The 18257-nt window shown below is 30.4% G+C and overlaps 1 protein-coding gene across 1 annotated transcript in view; it reads left to right on the forward strand.

Moving 5' to 3' along the window:
* LOC134847823 (etoposide-induced protein 2.4 homolog) overlaps window positions 1-18257 on the forward strand; it is a 224570-nt gene that overhangs the window by 169108 nt on the left and 37205 nt on the right. Inside the window, exons 2-4 of the mRNA XM_063865048.1 lie at window positions 1689-1889; window positions 2166-2298; window positions 3842-4140. Coding sequence (XP_063721118.1) covers window positions 1698-1889; window positions 2166-2298; window positions 3842-4140 — 624 coding nt within the window. The 5' untranslated portion in view covers window positions 1689-1697. The remainder of the gene's footprint in view (window positions 1-1688; window positions 1890-2165; window positions 2299-3841; window positions 4141-18257) is intronic.

Here is an 18257-nt window from a genome sequence, read left to right on the forward strand (position 1 = left end):
GTCATCACTCACCAACTCGTGCTATGGTTACGCAGACGATTATAAAATAGTTGCAACGAACCCTTTCCTGCTCCAACATGACCTAATCACGATCAACTTATGGTGCAAAGATAATTCCATGAGTCTTAATCTGAAAAAATGTCACAATATAATATTCAAAGACCCCCAACTTGACCTAAACATGTATCTCGGTGACCATATACTTGAAAAAACCTGTTCAGAAAAAGACCTTGGTATACAAATAACCAACAACCTAAACTGGTCAGCACACGCAAAAATAAGAGCCCAAAAAGCAATAGGCTGCTTATTTTTAATTAAAAGAAATATTTCAAAATCAGCGAGCTTAAAAATGAAACTGAACTCCTAATGTGGATATGTAACCCCAATTGTGTCATATGGCTCACCCATATGGAAAGCAAATAAGTGTGAATTAAGAATTATTGAAGATGTCCAAAGAAAAGCTACACGTTGGATACTGTCATGTAACAACATCAACTATAAAGACAGACTGATTAGATTAAACCTGCTTCCACTGTCTCTCTACCACGAAATGCACGACATTCTCTTGCTTCATAAAATAATAAACGACCAATACAACTTCCATTGGAGACAATTTGTTCAGTTCAAAGAATCTACAGCACCAACAAGAAGATCAACGAAAAATAACTTAGCGCATAAAAATTATCATTACGAAAAATCGAAAAGCAATTTCTGGCACAGAACACCTATACTAGCAAACAAAATTTTACAGACTCAGAAAGAAGAAGACCTGTTTGCGATGAAATACGAAAGACTCAAATCAAGCCTCAAAAACGTTTTCTGGATATATTTCATCAGTAAATATGAGGAAAGTGTCCCATGCACATGGAGAATAAACTGCTGCAATAGCTGTGTAAACTCAAAGAAACTATAAAACTCAGTTTAAAACTCCCAACGCGGGGCATTTTAGCCCCATGGCTTTATGTCTAAATCCTTGTTTTTTATTTATTATTATTCTTATGTATCAGTCTTCTGGATTATTTTAGGAAGTCATGGATTTCACAAACGGAATTGTAGATACTCTAGCTTCGTTTTTCAACGAAACGATGCCAAATTCGACCTTCTATTGGGTTCCTGCTGATTTTGCAAATGCTACATTTCTAGAAGCGGCTCGCGATATCGAGATTTTGAAGGAACCATGGCTGGTCTGCATCATCGTGATGCATTTTTTGTCGCTGGCAATTGTTACTTGTAAAAGAAAAAGTAGCTCATATGTTTTTGTTCATCTTGTTGCCTTGTTATGTTTGTGTTACGCCAGCGAGCCAATGAATGAAGTTCTTGCAAAGAACTATAAATACTTCGCACATCATCAGTATTTTGATTCAGGAGGAATTTTCATTATATGTATATGGTCAGTTCCTATTATTGTCCAAGCTTTTGTTTGTTTAGCGTACCTGCTTTTCGAAGCCTCCAACTTGTTGGTTGCCGTGAAAAGAAAAGAGCTGAAACAGAAATCGAAATAGAAAAAGCAATATTATTCTGGTTAAATTAGTATGGGGATACTTCGTGGCAAATTTGTGATCACAAATAGCTGTTGTAAATAAAATTGTACTCATGTTTTTTTTACTTCTGAGATTAAAATGAATATTGTGAAAAGAAAGTGTTTTTTAGAAGAGCAACATATATTGATAGATATTTATTGCATTTTAAGGTTTCGGATGAACTTGAAGTTTTTCATCGACAATTTATTCTTGGGCTTCTTACAATCTCTAAAGGGTTTGCTTTCAATCTGGACTATTGATGCTTTGCTTGAGAAAAAGCTTACAGAACGTTACGAACGGGTGCTGGAAGCAAAAGAAAAAGGTTTTCGAGTTCCCAATCACCGTTTAAAACCTAAAAAACCACCAAAAGTTAGTATAATTTATTTATCGCATCTGCTATAATTTGTCGCGTCAACGTTTGTGCTTTTTAAAGCCGGATACCTAATTTCTAAAAATTAAGATGTCAAATCGATTTGAGAAATAAACGAGTCGAGATGAAAATTATCTCCTACTGTTTGAAAAATTTATAAAACAATTATTTCCACCTAGAACTGAAAATACTGAAGAACTTTTTTAAATTTTGCCTAGCATTGTTTAGTCATCATGTGAGTTTCATATCAGCTTAACCGGTTTGAATGACTTCAGGTAGCAAAGAAGGTTGTCCAGTCGTGCTTCATCAACGGGGGCATCTTTCTAACCAGCCTGCTTATCTTCTACAATGTATTTCTGCCGATCGTTCTCTGGGTGCTGTACGTCATTTTACCACAACCGATCGCAGGTACTGTTTTGGGGTATTAGATATTTCTTTTAGTCTCTTCAGAAGCTGTTTAGTAAAATAAGTTCGATCAGTTTTTAAGTTACTGAACGAAGTGAGTTTTCCCTTATTCAGCTGGTGTGTTTTTCTGAGGTAGAAGCTGAAAAGTGATCACTCAATTTTGGATTTAGACGCTTGCCCATCAATTTATCAAACGGAGCGCAAAGAAGCTATCTAACACTAATAAACAAATTAATATTTTCCAGATTTCAGGACTGCTGATGCAGGACGTTCATAAAAAAATACATTAGCTTCAAAAAATGCATAAGACAAATCACAAAAAAATTCAATTGATGTTTAGAAAACCATTGATTTTTTGTTATTGCCAAGAAAGTGTTTAGTGAAAGCATTTTTTCTGAGCCTTTGTGATAGTTTTTCGTTAATTTAGCCAATTTGGGACAATTAGCGCGCAATATATTGCGTTTTCAAAACGCGTAAGCGGCGAAGGAGTGCGTTCCATTTTGAATTATGGCTTGTCATTTGGTCGCATTATTGAGACACAAGACGCTAAATACATCCCTTCATTGTTTACATAGCGTGTGTGGGGGGGGGGGGGGTAAATTGAAGAAAAAAAGAAAAACGTTTTTTTTTTTCGATTGTTGTCAATTTTTCTAACCAAAACTTTTGAATCGACCTTTAAGTGCAGGTCCTGATATACGAGCGCTGATATGCGCCCTGATTGCTGCGCCCTGATTGCTACGCCCTTGATTGCTTCGCTCTGATATACGAGCAGTCTTGTCGTTTTCTTTTGTATTTGCTCAACTCAACAACAAAAATATGTCAAATAAACAACCTCACAATTCGTTCACGAGAACTGTCATTTAATTGTTTAACTTCCGGATGCAAAATACATACAAATGAAAAGTCCACCTAGTTAAGTAACGATGCCTTCGGTGGTACAAAAGAGCTAGGCTTTAATGTCCTTCTTTTCTGTAATGACCTGGTGTCAACAGATCATCGTGAGAAGGCCATGTGACATACCAAACCTAATGAATTTAAGGAACAAATCGAAAAAATGAACTAAATGAAGGAGCTTCGAGTCACGGTCTTGAACACTTGCTTTCAAAACACAGATACACATAGAAATCAGATCAAACTACAAGAAAAATCAATTAAATTAATTTAAAGCTACCCCAAAACCAGACAAAAATTAGAATAAGGAGAAGAGGAGTGGAAGAATACGACGAAAAAAGCCCAAGAAAAGACCAAGGACGTTCGTTTTTCGAAAAGCATGTTTGAAACTGTTGAAAAGTTACTTGTAAGATAGAAGACAAAACAAAACTGTCATCATCGGCCGAAATGTGTCATAAATTTTTTGAAAGTCAACGGGTGTCAATGTGTTGTAACTTGTTCTAGAAATCTTGAAATATAGAAATTTCAGTTTTGTAACGCGTTTGCAACTGCTAATTAGGAAAGTGAAATATTTTCTCATTTTTAAAGCATTTTATACGTCGCTTCATACAAAGTCTTGTTATACCAATTTGACTATTCTTTTTTTGCCTTTCAGGATTCAGAGATGTTGTGGGATACATGTTCAACTTTCTGTTTGGTAGTTTTTGGATCATCCCGGTTTACATAGCGACCAGAGTTGCCAATTGTCTCTGGTGGCAGGACATAGCAGACGCGCTCTTCAAACTCCGTCCAAACATCTCTCACCAAGTGAGATTTCAAATAAGGAATGGAACAGGAGATCAGTTGTCCTCTTTTCAAGGTCAGACCAGTCCGGAGACCTTCAAGTGGAGTTTCAGCATGCTCCTTACAGATTTGTGCTACTCTATCACAATCGATACTTTCTTTCTCATACAGGCTAGTTAATTTTATACAGTTTACATGCAAGCTTATATTCCTTAGATTGCCTCGTTGTTTGATAGTCTTGAATTGTCAAGTAGCTCCAATTAATGATGAACAATCCACCATCCTCTGACTTTTGATTTTATTCAATGTCTGATGGGGAGCCATATGTTATGTTTTCAAATTAAAGCTCTTTAGAATAGGCCACAAATTAAAATGTTGGAAAAATTGCCTTCTTTGGTGAATGATTTAATTCAATAGTCATTTATGTCCAACAATCATGTTTAAATAACTTGTGTCTCAGTCGTAAAATAAACATTCTGTGAAAGAGGTTACTCGTATGATAAAAAACTGCATTCCTAAGCTAATTGTTTCCTTGTCCTAATATTTATTAATTGCTATTGAAATACTGCCTTTATATGATTTATGATTTTACAAAAATATCTGTAACGAACCTGTTTTTATATTCATTTAAAAACTGTCGAAAAGGTCATCTACTTAATGATGGAAAAACTGTCTTCCTATGATCCATGTTTTCACTCTTATATCTGATAACAAAGCAGTTTTTTTCATCAATTTTTTCGAATAGGTCAAATAATAATTGATAAAATGACTGCCTTTCTATGGTTCACACTTAATATTTGACACAAACCTAGTTTTTGATTTTCATTAATCTGTATGATTCGGTTTAATTAATGATTTCAATGTTATATCTGACAACAAACCAGTTTTTATTTGTCATTAAACTTTTTGATTGGCTCAAGTAATGGACGATGAAAAAACTGCCTTCCTTTGATCATTGATTTCACTCTTTATATCTGATAACAAACCATTTTTTCTTCGAAAATGTTTGAATATTTCAATTAATAAATGATAAAATAACTACTTTTCTATGGTTTTTGATCACACTATAATTCTTACAACAAACCAGTTTTTGATTTTCATCAGTCTTTTTGATTAGGTCAAGTAATGAATGATTACTTGACCTAATCATTCATTACTTGACCTACCTTCGATCAAATTTCAGTCTTATATCTGATAACAAAACATTCTTATGTCATCAAAAAGTTGGCGAATGATTCAATAGTAATTTATGCCTTCCTAAGAGTAATGACTTCATGTTAATAGCTGTTATCAACCCGTTTTTGTATTCATCAATTTTGTGTGAATAGATAAGAAAAAAACTGAGGAAAGTCTAAACTATTTCCTATGATTAATGGGTTTTTTCTCATAACTGATAAGAAACCAGTTATTGTTTCCATCAAAATCGTTTTGATTAGGTCATTTTACAAATGATGAAAAACTGCCTTCCTATGATCAATGGTTCCAGTGTTTGATCTGATACTAAACCAGATCTTGTTTCATCGAAAACTTTTAAATAGTTCAACTAATAATTGATGAAAAAACTGCCTTTCTATGATAATGATTTCAATCTTATGTCCGATAACAAAATAGCTTTTTTTTCATCGAAATTGAAAAAAGAAAATTCTGCCTTCATTTGATCAAGTTTCAGTCTCATATCTGATAGCAAACCATTCTTATGTCGTCAAAAAGTTGGCGAATGAGTCAATAATAATTTATGCCTTCCTAAGAGTAATGACTCCATGTTAATAGCTGTTAGTTATCAACCAGTTTTTGTATTCATCAATTTTGTTTGAATAGGTCAGCTAAAAACTGAGGAAAAACCTAAACTTTTTCCTATGATTAATGCATTCATTCTCATAACTGATAAAAAACCAGTTATTGCTTCCATCAAAATCTTTTTGAATTGGTCATTTTACAAATGAAGAAAAACTGCCTTCCTTTGATCAATGGTTTCAGTCTTTAATCTGATACTAAACCAGATCTTGCTTCATCGAAAACTTTTATTTATTTCAACAAATAAATGATGAAAAAACTGCCTTTCTATGATAATGATTTCAATCTTATATCAGATAACAGAATAGTTTTTTTTTCATCGAAAATGTTTGATTAGTTCAAATACAAAGTGATAAAATAATTGCCTTCCTATGGTTTTTGATCACATTTTACATCTGAAAGCAAACCAATTGTTAATTTTCATCAGTCTTTTTGATCAGGTCAAGTATTGGATGATGAAGAACTGCCGTCCCATGATCAATGATTTCAGTCTTATATCTGATAACAAACCAGTTTTTATTTCATCAAAAAATTGTCGAATGAGTCACCAATATTTCATGCCTACCTATGAGTAATGACTTCATCTTAATAGCTGTTAGTTATCAGCCAGTTTTTGTATTGGTCAATCTTGTTTGAATAGGTCAGCTGAAATCAGAAAAACTTCCTATGATTAATGGATTCATTCTCATAACTGATATGAAACCAATTATTGTTTTCATCAAAGGTTTTTGAATAGGTCATTTTACTAATGATGAAAAAACTGCCTTCCTATGATCAATGATTTCAGTCTTTTATCTGATAATAAACCAGATCTTGTTTCATCGAAAACTTTTAAATAGTTCAACTAATAATTGATGAAAAAACTGCCTTCCTTTGATCAAATTTCAGTCTTATATCTGATAACAAAACATTCTTATGTCATCAAAAAGTTGGCGAATGATTCAATAGTAATTTATGCCTTCCTAAGAGTAATGACTTCATGTTAATAGCTGTTATCAACCCGTTTTTGTATTCATCAATTTTGTGTGAATAGGTAAGAAAAAAAACTGAGGAAAGTCTAAACTATTTCCTATGATTAATGGGTTTTTTCTCATAACTGATAAGAAACCAGTTATTGTTTCCATCAAAATCGTTTTGATTAGGTCATTTTACAAATGATGAAAAACTGCCTTCCTATGATCAATGGTTCCTGTGTTTGATCTGATACTAAACCAGATCTTGTTTCATCGAAAACTTTTAAATAGTTCAACTAATAATTGATGAAAAAACTGCCTTTCTATGATAATGATTTCAATCTTATGTCCGATAACAAAATAGCTTTTTTTTCATCGAAATTGAAAAAAGAAAATTCTGCCTTCATTTGATCAAGTTTCAGTCTCATATCTGATAGCAAACCATTCTTATGTCGTCAAAAAGTTGGCGAATGAGTCAATAATAATTTATGCCTTCCTAAGAGTAATGACTCCATGTTAATAGCTGTTAGTTATCAACCAGTTTTTGTATTCATCAATTTTGTTTGAATAGGTCAGCTAAAAACAGGAAAAACCTAAACTTTTTCCTATGATTAATGCATTCATTCTCATAACTGATAAAAAACCAGTTATTGCTTCCATCAAAATCTTTTTGAATTGGTCATTTTACAAATGAAGAAAAACTGCCTTCCTTTGATCAATGGTTTCAGTCTTTAATCTGATACTAAACCAGATCTTGCTTCATCGAAAACTTTTATTTATTTCAACAAATAAATGATGAAAAAACTGCCTTTCTATGATAATGATTTCAATCTTATATCAGATAACAGAATAGTTTTTTTTTCATCGAAAATGTTTGATTAGTTCAAATACAAAGTGATAAAATAATTGCCTTCCTATGGTTTTTGATCACATTTTACATCTGAAAGCAAACCAATTGTTAATTTTCATCAGTCTTTTTGATCAGGTCAAGTATTGGATGATGAAGAACTGCCGTCCCATGATCAATGATTTCAGTCTTATATCTGATAACAAACCAGTTTTTATTTCATCAAAAAATTGTCGAATGAGTCACCAATATTTCATGCCTACCTATGAGTAATGACTTCATCTTAATAGCTGTTAGTTATCAGCCAGTTTTTGTATTGGTCAATCTTGTTTGAATAGGTCAGCTGAAATCAGAAAAACTTCCTATGATTAATGGATTCATTCTCATAACTGATATGAAACCAATTATTGTTTTCATCAAAGGTTTTTGAAAAGGTCATTTTACTAATGATGAAAAAACTGCCTTCCTATGATCAATGAATTCAGTCTTTTATCTGATAATAAACCAGATCTTGTTTCATCGAAAACTTTTAAATAGTTCAACTAATAATTGATGAAAAAACTGCCTTTCTATGATAATGATTTCAATCTTATGTCCGATAACAAAATAGTTTTTTTTTCATCGAAATTGAAAAAAGAAAATTCTGCCTTCATTTGATCAAATTTCAGTCTCATATCTGATAGCAAACCATTCTTATGTCGTCAAAAAGTTGGCGAATGAGTCAATAATAATTTATGCCTTCCTAAGAGTAATGACTTCATGTTAATAGCTGTTAGTTATCAACCAGTTTTTGTATTCATCAATTTTGTTTGAATAGGTCAGCTAAAAACTGAGGAAAAACCTTAACTTTTTCCTATGATTAATGCATTCATTCTCATAACTGATAAGAAACCAGTTATTGCTTCCATCAAAATCTTTTTGAATTGGTCATTTTACAAATGATGAAAAACTGCCTTCCTATGATCAATGGTTTCAGTCTTTAATCTGATACTAAACCAGATCTTGTTTCATCGAAAACTTTTATTTATTTCAACAAATAAATGATGAAAAAACTGCCTTTCTATGATAATGATTTCAATCTTATATCAGATAACAGAATAGTTTTTTTTCATCGAAAATGTTTGATTAGTTCAAATACAAAGTGATAAAATAATTGCCTTCCTATGGTTTTTGATCACATTTTACATCTGAAAGCAATTCAATTGTTGATTTTCATCAGTCTTTTTGATCAGGCCAAGTATTGGATGATGAAGAACTGCCGTCCCATGATCAATGATTTCAGTCTTATATCTGATAACAAACCAGTTTTTATTTCATCAAAAAATTGTCGAATGAGTCACCAATATTTCATGCCTACCTATGAGTAATGACTTCATCTTAATAGCTGTTAGTTATCAGCCAGTTTTTGTATTGGTCAATCTTGTTTGAATAGGTCAGCTGAAATCAGAAAAACTTCCTATGATTAATGGAGTCATTCTCATAACTGATATGAAACCAATTATTGTTTCCATCAAAGGTTTTTGAATAGGTCATTTTACAGATGATGAAAAAACTGCCTTCCTATGATCAATGATTTCAGTCTTTTATCTGATAATAAACCAGATCTTGTTTCATCGAAAACTTTTAAATAGTTCAACAAATAAATGATGAAAAAACTGCCTTTCTATGATAATGATTTCAATCTTATATCAGATAACAGAATAGTTTTTTTTTCATCGAAAATTTTTGCTCAGTTCAACTAATAAATGATGAAATAACTGCCTTACTATGATTAATAATTTCCTTTTTTTATCAGACAACAAAACAGTTTTTTTGTCATTAAACTTTTTGATTAGGTCATGTAAGTATGATCAATGATTTCTGTCTTAGATATGATAGTAAACCAGTTTTTTTTCCATGGAAAAGGTTTGAATAGGTCAACTAATAAGTGATAAAATAACTGCCTTCCTTTGGTTATTGATTTCACTTTTGTATCTGACAACAAACCAGTTTTTATTTGTCGTTACATTTTTTGACTAGGTCAAGTAATGAATGAAGAAAAAAATTGTCATCCTATGATCAGTGATTTCTGTCTTGGATCTGATAATAAACCAGTTTTTTCATTAAAAAGTGTTTGAATAGGTCAGCTAATAAATGATAATTTAACTGCCTTCCTATGGTTATTGATTACACTCTGATATATAACAACAAACCGGTTTTTGATTTTCATTTATCTTTTCGATTAGGTTATGTAATGGATGATAAAAAAACTGCCTTCCTATGATGGATGATTTCACTTTATTCAAATATTGAAAAGGAAAAAATCTTCCTTCCTAGGATCAATCGATTAAATCTTTTTTCTGGTAACAAATCAAATTGTTTTCATCTAAGTTTTTTGATCAGTTCAACTAAAAAATGATGAAATAACTGCCTTCCTATGATTCATGATTTCACTTTTATATCTGACAACAAACCAGTTTTCAATTGTCTACACTTATTGATGAGCTCAAGTAATGCATGAAGAAAAAAACTGCCTGCCTATGATCAATGATTTCAGTCTTTAATCTGATAAAAACCAGATCTTCTTTCATCGAAAACTTCTAAATATTTCAACTAAGAAGTGATGAAAAAATTGCATTCCTGTGATTATTGATTTCAATTTTTTATCTGACAACAAATCAATTTTTAATTGTCATTAAACTTTTTGATTAGGTCATGTAAATTATGACGAAAAAACGGCTTTCCTATGATATATTATTTCTGTCGTAGATATGATAGTAAACCAGTTTTTTTTTATCGAAAAGGTTTGAATAGGTCAACTAATAAGTGAGAAAAGATTTGCCTTCCTATGGTTATTGATTTCACTTTTGTATCTGACAACAAATCAGTTTTTTTTTGTCGTTACCTTTTTTGATTAGGTCAAGTAATGAATGAAGAAAAAACTGCCTTCCTATGATCAATGATTTCTGTCTTGTATCTGATAATAAACCAGTTTTTTTCATTAAAAATGTTTGAATAGGTCAGCTTAAAAATTATAATTTAACTGCCTTCCTATGCTTATTGATTACACTCTTATATGTAAAGCAACAAACCGGTTTTTGATTTTCATTAATCTTTTCGATTAGGTCATGTAATGGATGATGAAAAAACTGCCTTCCTATGATAGATGATTTCACTTTATTCAAATATTGAATAAGGAAAAAATCTTCCTTCCTAGGATCAATCGATTAAATCTTTTTTCTGGTAACAAATCAAATTGTTTTCATCTAATTTTTTTGAGCAGTTCAACTAAAAAATGATGAAATAACTGCCTTCCTATGATTCATGATTTCACTTTTATATCTGACAACAAACCAGTTTTCAATTGTCTACACTTACTGATGAGCTCAAGTAATGCATGAAGAAAAAAACTGCCTGCCTATGATCAATGATTTCAGTCTTTAATTTGATAAAAACCAGATCTTCTTTCACCGAAAATTTCTAAATATTTCAACGAATAAGTGATGAAAAAATTGCTTTCCTGTGATTATTGATTTCAATTTTTTATCTGACAATAAATCAATTTTTAATTGTCACTTAACTTTTCGATTAGGTCATGTAATGGATGATGAAAAAACTGCCTTCCTATGATAGATGATTTCACTTTATTCAAATATTGAATAAGGAAAAAATCTTCCTTCCTAGGATCAATCGATTAAATCTTTTTTCTGGTAACAAATCAAATTGTTTTCATCTAATTTTTTTGAGCAGTTCAACTAAAAAATGATGAAATAACTGCCTTCCTATGATTCATGATTTCACTTTTATATCTGACAACAAACCAGTTTTCAATTGTCTACACTTATTGATGAGCTCAAGTAATGCATGAAGAAAAAAACTGCCTGCCTATGATCAATGATTTCAGTCTTTAATCTGATAAAAACCAGATCTTCTTTCATCGAAAACTTCTAAATATTTCAACTAAGAAGTGATGAAAAAATTGCATTCCTGTGATTATTGATTTCAATTTTTTATCTGACAACAAATCAATTTTTAATTGTCATTAAACTTTTTGATTAGGTCATGTAAATTATGACGAAAAAACGGCTTTCCTATGATATATGATTTCTGTCGTAGATATGATAGTAAACCAGTTTTTTTTTATCGAAAAGGTTTGAATAGGTCAACTAATAAGTGAGAAAAGATTTGCCTTCCTATGGTTATTGATTTCACTTTTGTATCTGACAACAAATCAGTTTTTTTTGTCGTTACCTTTTTTGATTAGGTCAAGTAATGAATGAAGAAAAAACTGCCTTCCTATGATCAATGATTTCTGTCTTGTATCTGATAATAAACCAGTTTTTTTCATTAAAAATGTTTGAATAGGTCAGCTTAAAAATTATAATTTAACTGCCTTCCTATGCTTATTGATTACACTCTTATATGTAAAGCAACAAACCGGTTTTTGATTTTCATTAATCTTTTCGATTAGGTCATGTAATGGATGATGAAAAAACTGCCTTCCTATGATAGATGATTTCACTTTATTCAAATATTGAATAAGGAAAAAATCTTCCTTCCTAGGATCAATCGATTAAATCTTTTTTCTGGTAACAAATCAAATTGTTTTCATCTAATTTTTTTGAGCAGTTCAACTAAAAAATGATGAAATAACTGCCTTCCTATGATTCATGATTTCACTTTTATATCTGACAACAAACCAGTTTTCAATTGTCTACACTTACTGATGAGCTCAAGTAATGCATGTAGAAAAAAACTGCCTGCCTATGATCAATGATTTCAGTCTTTAATCTGATAAAAACCAGATCTTCTTTCATCGAAAACTTCTAAATATTTCAACGAATAAGTGATGAAAAAATTGCTTTCCTGTGATTATTGATTTCAATTTTTGATCTGACTACAAAACAGTTTTTTTGTCCTTAAACTTTTTGATTAGGTTATGTAAGTATGATCAATGATTTCTGTCTTAGATATAATAGCAAACCAGTTTTTTTTCCATGGAAAATGTTTGAATAGGTCAACTAATAAGTGATAAAATAACTGCCTTCCTATGGTTATTGATTTCATTTTTGTATCTGACAACAAACCAGTTTTTATTTGTCGTTACACTTTTTGACAAGGTCAAGTAATGAATGAAGAAAAAATTGTCATCCTATGATCAGTGATTTCTGTCTTGTATCTGATAATAAACCAGTTTTTTCATTAAAAATTGTTTGAATAAGTCAGCTAATAAATGATAATTTAACTGCCTTCCTATGGTTATTGATTTTACTCTGATATATAACAACAAACCGTTTTTTGATTTTCATTTATCTTTTCGATTAGGTTTTGTAATGGATGATGAAAAAACTGCCTTCCTACGATAGATGATTTCACTTCATTCAAATATTGAATAAGGAAAAAATCTTCCTTCCTAGGATCAATCGATTAAATCTTATTTCTGGTAACAAATCAAATTGTTTTCATCTAAATTTTTTGAGCAGTTCAACTAGAAAAAGATGAAATAACTGCCTTCCTGTGATTCATGATTTCATTTTTATGTCTGACAACAGACCAGTTTTCAATTGTCTACACTTATTGATGAGCTCAAGTAATGCATGAAGAAAAAAACTGCCTGCCTATGATCAATGATTTCAGTCATTAATCTGATAAAAACCAGATCTTCTTTCATCGAAAACTTCTAAATATTTCAACTAAGAAGTGATGAAAAAATTGCATTCCTGTGATTATTGATTTCAATTTTTTATCTGACAACAAATCAATTTTTAATTGTCATTAAACTTTTTGATTAGGTCATGTAAATTATGACGAAAAAACGGCTTTCCTATGATATATGATTTCTGTCGTAGATATGATAGTAAACCAGTTTTTTTTTATCGAAAAGGTTTGAATAGGTCAACTAATAAGTGAGAAAAGATTTGCCTTCCTATGGTTATTGATTTCACTTTTGTATCTGACAACAAATCAGTTTTTTTTGTCGTTACCTTTTTTGATTAGGTCAAGTAATGAATGAAGAAAAAACTGCCTTCCTATGATCAATGATTTCTGTCTTGTATCTGATAATAAACCAGTTTTTTTTTTCATTAAAAATGTTTGAATAGGTCAGCTTAAAAATTATAATTTAACTGCCTTCCTATGCTTATTGATTACACTCTTATATGTAAAGCAACAAACTGGTTTTTGATTTTCATTTATTTTTTCGATTAGGTCATGTAATGGATGATGAAAAAACTGCCTTCCTATGATAGATGATTTCACTTTATTCAAATATTGAATAAGGAAAAAATCTTCCTTCCTAGGATCAATCGATTAAATCTTTTTTCTGGTAACAAATCAAATTGTTTTCATCTAATTTTTTTGAGCAGTTCAACTAAAAAATGATGAAATAACTGCCCTCCTATGATTCATGATTTCACTTTTATATCTGACAACAAACCAGTTTTCAATTGTCTACACTTACTGATGAGCTCAAGTAATGCATGAAGAAAAAAACTGCCTGCCTATGATCAATGATTTCAGTCTTTAATCTGATAAAAACCAGATCTTCTTTCATCGAAAACTTCTAAATATTTCAACGAATAAGTGACTAAAAAATTGCATTCCTGTGATTATTGATTTCAATTTTTTATCTGACAACAAATCAATTTTTAATTGTCATTAAACTTTTTGATTAGGTCATGTAAATGATGACGAAAAAACGGCTTTCCTATGATATATGATTTCTGTCGTAGATATGATAGTAAACAAGTTTTTTTTAATCGAAAAGGTTTGAATAGGTCAACTAATAAGTGATAAAAGATTTGCCTTCCTATGATAGATGATTTCACTTTATTCAAATATTGAATAAGGAAAAAATCTTCCTTCCTAGGATCAATCGATTAAATCTTTTTTCTGGTAACAAATCAAATTGTTTTCATCTAATTTTTTTGAGCAGTTCAACTAAAAAATGATGAAATAACTGCCTTCCTATCATTCATGATTTCACTTTTATATCTGACAACTAACCAGTTTTCAATAGTCTACACTTATTGATGAGCTCAAGTAATGCATGAAGAAAAAAACTGCCTGCCTATGATCAATGATTTCAGTCTTTAATCTGATAAAAACCAGATCTTCTTTCATCGAAAACTTCTAAATATTTCAACGAATAAGTGATTAAAAAATTGCATTCCTGTGATTATTGATTTCAATTTTTTATCTGACAACAAATCAATTTTTAATTGTCATTAAACTTTTTGATTAGGTCATGTAAATGATGACGAAAAAACGGCTTTCCTATGATATATGATTTCTGTCGTAGATATGATAGTAAACAAGTTTTTTTTATCGAAAAGGTTTGAATAGGTCAACTAATAAGTGATAAAAGATTTGCCTTCCTATGATAGATGATTTCACTTTATTCAAATATTGAATAAGGAAAAAATCTTCCTTCCTAGGATCAATCGATTAAATCTTTTTTCTGGTAACAAATCAAATTGTTTTCATCTAATTTTTTTGAGCAGTTCAACTAAAAAATGATGAAATAACTGCCCTCCTATCATTCATGATTTCACTTTTATATCTGACAACAAACCAGTTTTCAATTGTCTACACTTATTGATGAGCTCAAGTAATGCATGAAGAAAAAAACTGCCTGCCTATGATCAATGATTTCAGTCTTTAATCTGATAAAAACCAGATCTTCTTTCATCGAAAACTTCGAAATATTTCAACGAATAAGTGATTAAAAAATTGCATTCCTGTGATTATTGATTTCAATTTTTTATCTGACAACAAATCAATTTTTAATTGTCATTAAACTTTTTGATTAGGTCATGTAAATGATGACGAAAAAACGGCTTTCCTATGATATATGATTTCTGTCGTAGATATGATAGTAAACAAGTTTTTTTTTATCGAAAAGGTTTGAATAGGTCAACTAATAAGTGATAAAAGATTTGCCTTCCTATGATAGATGATTTCACTTTATTCAAATATTGAATAAGGAAAAAATCTTCCTTCCTAGGATCAATCGATTAAATCTTTTTTCTGGTAACAAATCAAATTGTTTTCATCTAATTTTTTTGAGCAGTTCAACTAAAAAATGATGAAATAACTGCCTTCCTATCATTCATGATTTCACTTTTATATCTGACAACAAACCAGTTTTCAATTGTCTACACTTATTGATGAGCTCAAGTAATGCATGAAGAAAAAAACTGCCTGCCTATGATCAATGATTTCAGTCTTTAATCTGATAAAAACCAGATCTTCTTTCATCGAAAACTTCTAAATATTTCAACGAATAAGTGATTAAAAAATTGCATTCCTGTGATTATTGATTTCAATTTTTTATCTGACAACAAATCAATTTTTAATTTTCATTAAACTTTTTGATTAGGTCATGTAAATGATGACGAAAAAACGGCTTTCCTATGATATATGATTTCTGTCGTAGATATGATAGTAAACAAGTTTTTTTTTATCGAAAAGGTTTGAATAGGTCAACTAATAAGTGATAAAAGATTTGCCTTCCTATGATAGATGATTTCACTTTATTCAAATATTGAATAAGGAAAAAATCTTCCTTCCTAGGATCAATCGATTAAATCTTTTTTCTGGTAACAAATCAAATTGTTTTCATCTAATTTTTTTGAGCAGTTCAACTAAAAAATGATGAAATAACTGCCTTCCTATGATTCATGATTTCACTTTTATATCTGACAACAAACCAGTTTTCAATTGTCTACACTTACTGATGAGCTCAAGTAAAGCATGAAGAAAAAAAACTGCCTGCCTATGATCAATGATTTCAGTCTTTAATCTGATAAAAACCAGATCTTCTTTCATCGAAAACTTCTAAATATTTCAACGAATAAGTGATTAAAAAATTGCATTCCTGTGATTATTGATTTCAATTTTCTATTTGACAACAAATCAATTTTTAATTGTCATTAAACTTTTTGATTAGGTCATGTAAATGATGACGAAAAAACGGCTTTCCTATGATATATGATTTCTGTCGTAGATATGATAGTAAACCTGTTTTTTTTATCGAAAAGGTTTGAATAGGTCAACTAGTAAGTGATAAAAGATTTGCCTTCCTATGGTTATTGATTTCATTTTTGTATCTGACCACAAATCAGTTTTTATTTGTCGTTACCTTTTTTGATTAGGTCAAGTAATAAATGAAGAAAAAAACTGCCTTCCTATGATCAATGATTTCTGTCTTGTATCTGATAATAAACCAGTTTTTTTCATGAAAAATGTTTGAATAGGTCAGCTAAAAAATTATAATTTAACTGCCTTCCTATGCTTATTGATTACACTCTTATACGTAAAGCAACAAACCGGTTTTTGATTTTCATTTATCTTTTCGATTAGGTCATTTAATGGATGATGAAAAAACTGCTTTCCTATGATGGATGATTTCATTTTATATCTAACAACGACCCAGTTTTTTTGTTTGTCATCAAACTTTTTGATAAGCGAAGTATTGGATAAAGAAAAAATCTTCCTTCCTAGGATCAGTCGATTAAGTTTTATTTCTGGTAACAAATCAGATTTTTTTTTCATCGAATTTTTTTGATGAGTTCAACTAAGAAATGATGAAATAACTGCCTTCCTATCATTCATGATTTCACTTTTATATCTGACAACAAACCAGTTTTCAATTGTCTACACTTTTTGATTGGTTCAAGTAATGAAGAAGAAAAAAACTGTCAGCCTATGATCAATGATTTCTGTCTTGTATCTGATATTAAACCAGTTTTTTTTTCATTAAAAAATGTTTGAATAGGTCAGCTAATAAATGATAATTTAACTGCCTTCCTATGGTTATTGATTACACTCTGATATATAACAACAAACCGGTTTTTGTATTTCATTTATCTTGTCGATTAGGTAATGGAATGGATGATGAAAAAACTGCCTTCCTATGATGAATGATTTCACTTTATTCAAGTATTGAATAAGGAAAAAATCTTCCTTTCTAGGATCAATCGATTAAATCTTATTTCTGGTAACAAATCAAATCTTTTTTCATCGAAATTTTTTGATCAGTTCAACTAAAAAATGATGAAATAACTGCCTTCCTATGATTCATGATTTCATTTTTATATCTGACAACAAACTAGTTTTCAATAGTCTACACTTTTTGATTAGGCCAAGTAATGAATGAAGAAAAAAACTGCCTTCCTATGCTCAATGATTTCTGTCTTGTATCTGATAATAAACCAGTTTTTTTCATTAAAAATGTTTGAATAGGTCAGCTAAAAAATTATAATTTAACTGCCTTCCTATGCTTATTGATTACACTCTTATACGTAAAGCAACAAACCGGTTTTTGATTTTCATTTATCTTTTCGATTAGGTCATTTAATGGATGATGAAAAAACTGCTTTCCTATGATGGATGATTTCATTTTATATCTAACAACGACCCAGTTTTTTTGTTTGTCATCAAACTTTTTGATAAGCGAAGTATTGGATAAAGAAAAAATCTTCCTTCCTAGGATCAATCGATTAAATCTTTTTTCTGGTAACAAATCAAATTGTTTTCATCTAATTTTTTTGAGCAGTTCAACTAAAAAATGATGAAATAACTGCCTTCCTATGATTCATGATTTCACTTTTATATCTGACAACAAACCAGTTTTCAATTGTCTACACTTACTGATGAGCTCAAGTAATGCATGAAGAAAAAAACTGCCTGCCTATGATCAATGATTTCAGTCT

The sequence above is a fragment of the Symsagittifera roscoffensis genome, chromosome 6, assembly GCF_963678635.1.
Source record: "Symsagittifera roscoffensis chromosome 6, txSymRosc1.1, whole genome shotgun sequence".
Classification (NCBI taxonomy): Eukaryota; Metazoa; Xenacoelomorpha; order Acoela; family Convolutidae; genus Symsagittifera; species Symsagittifera roscoffensis.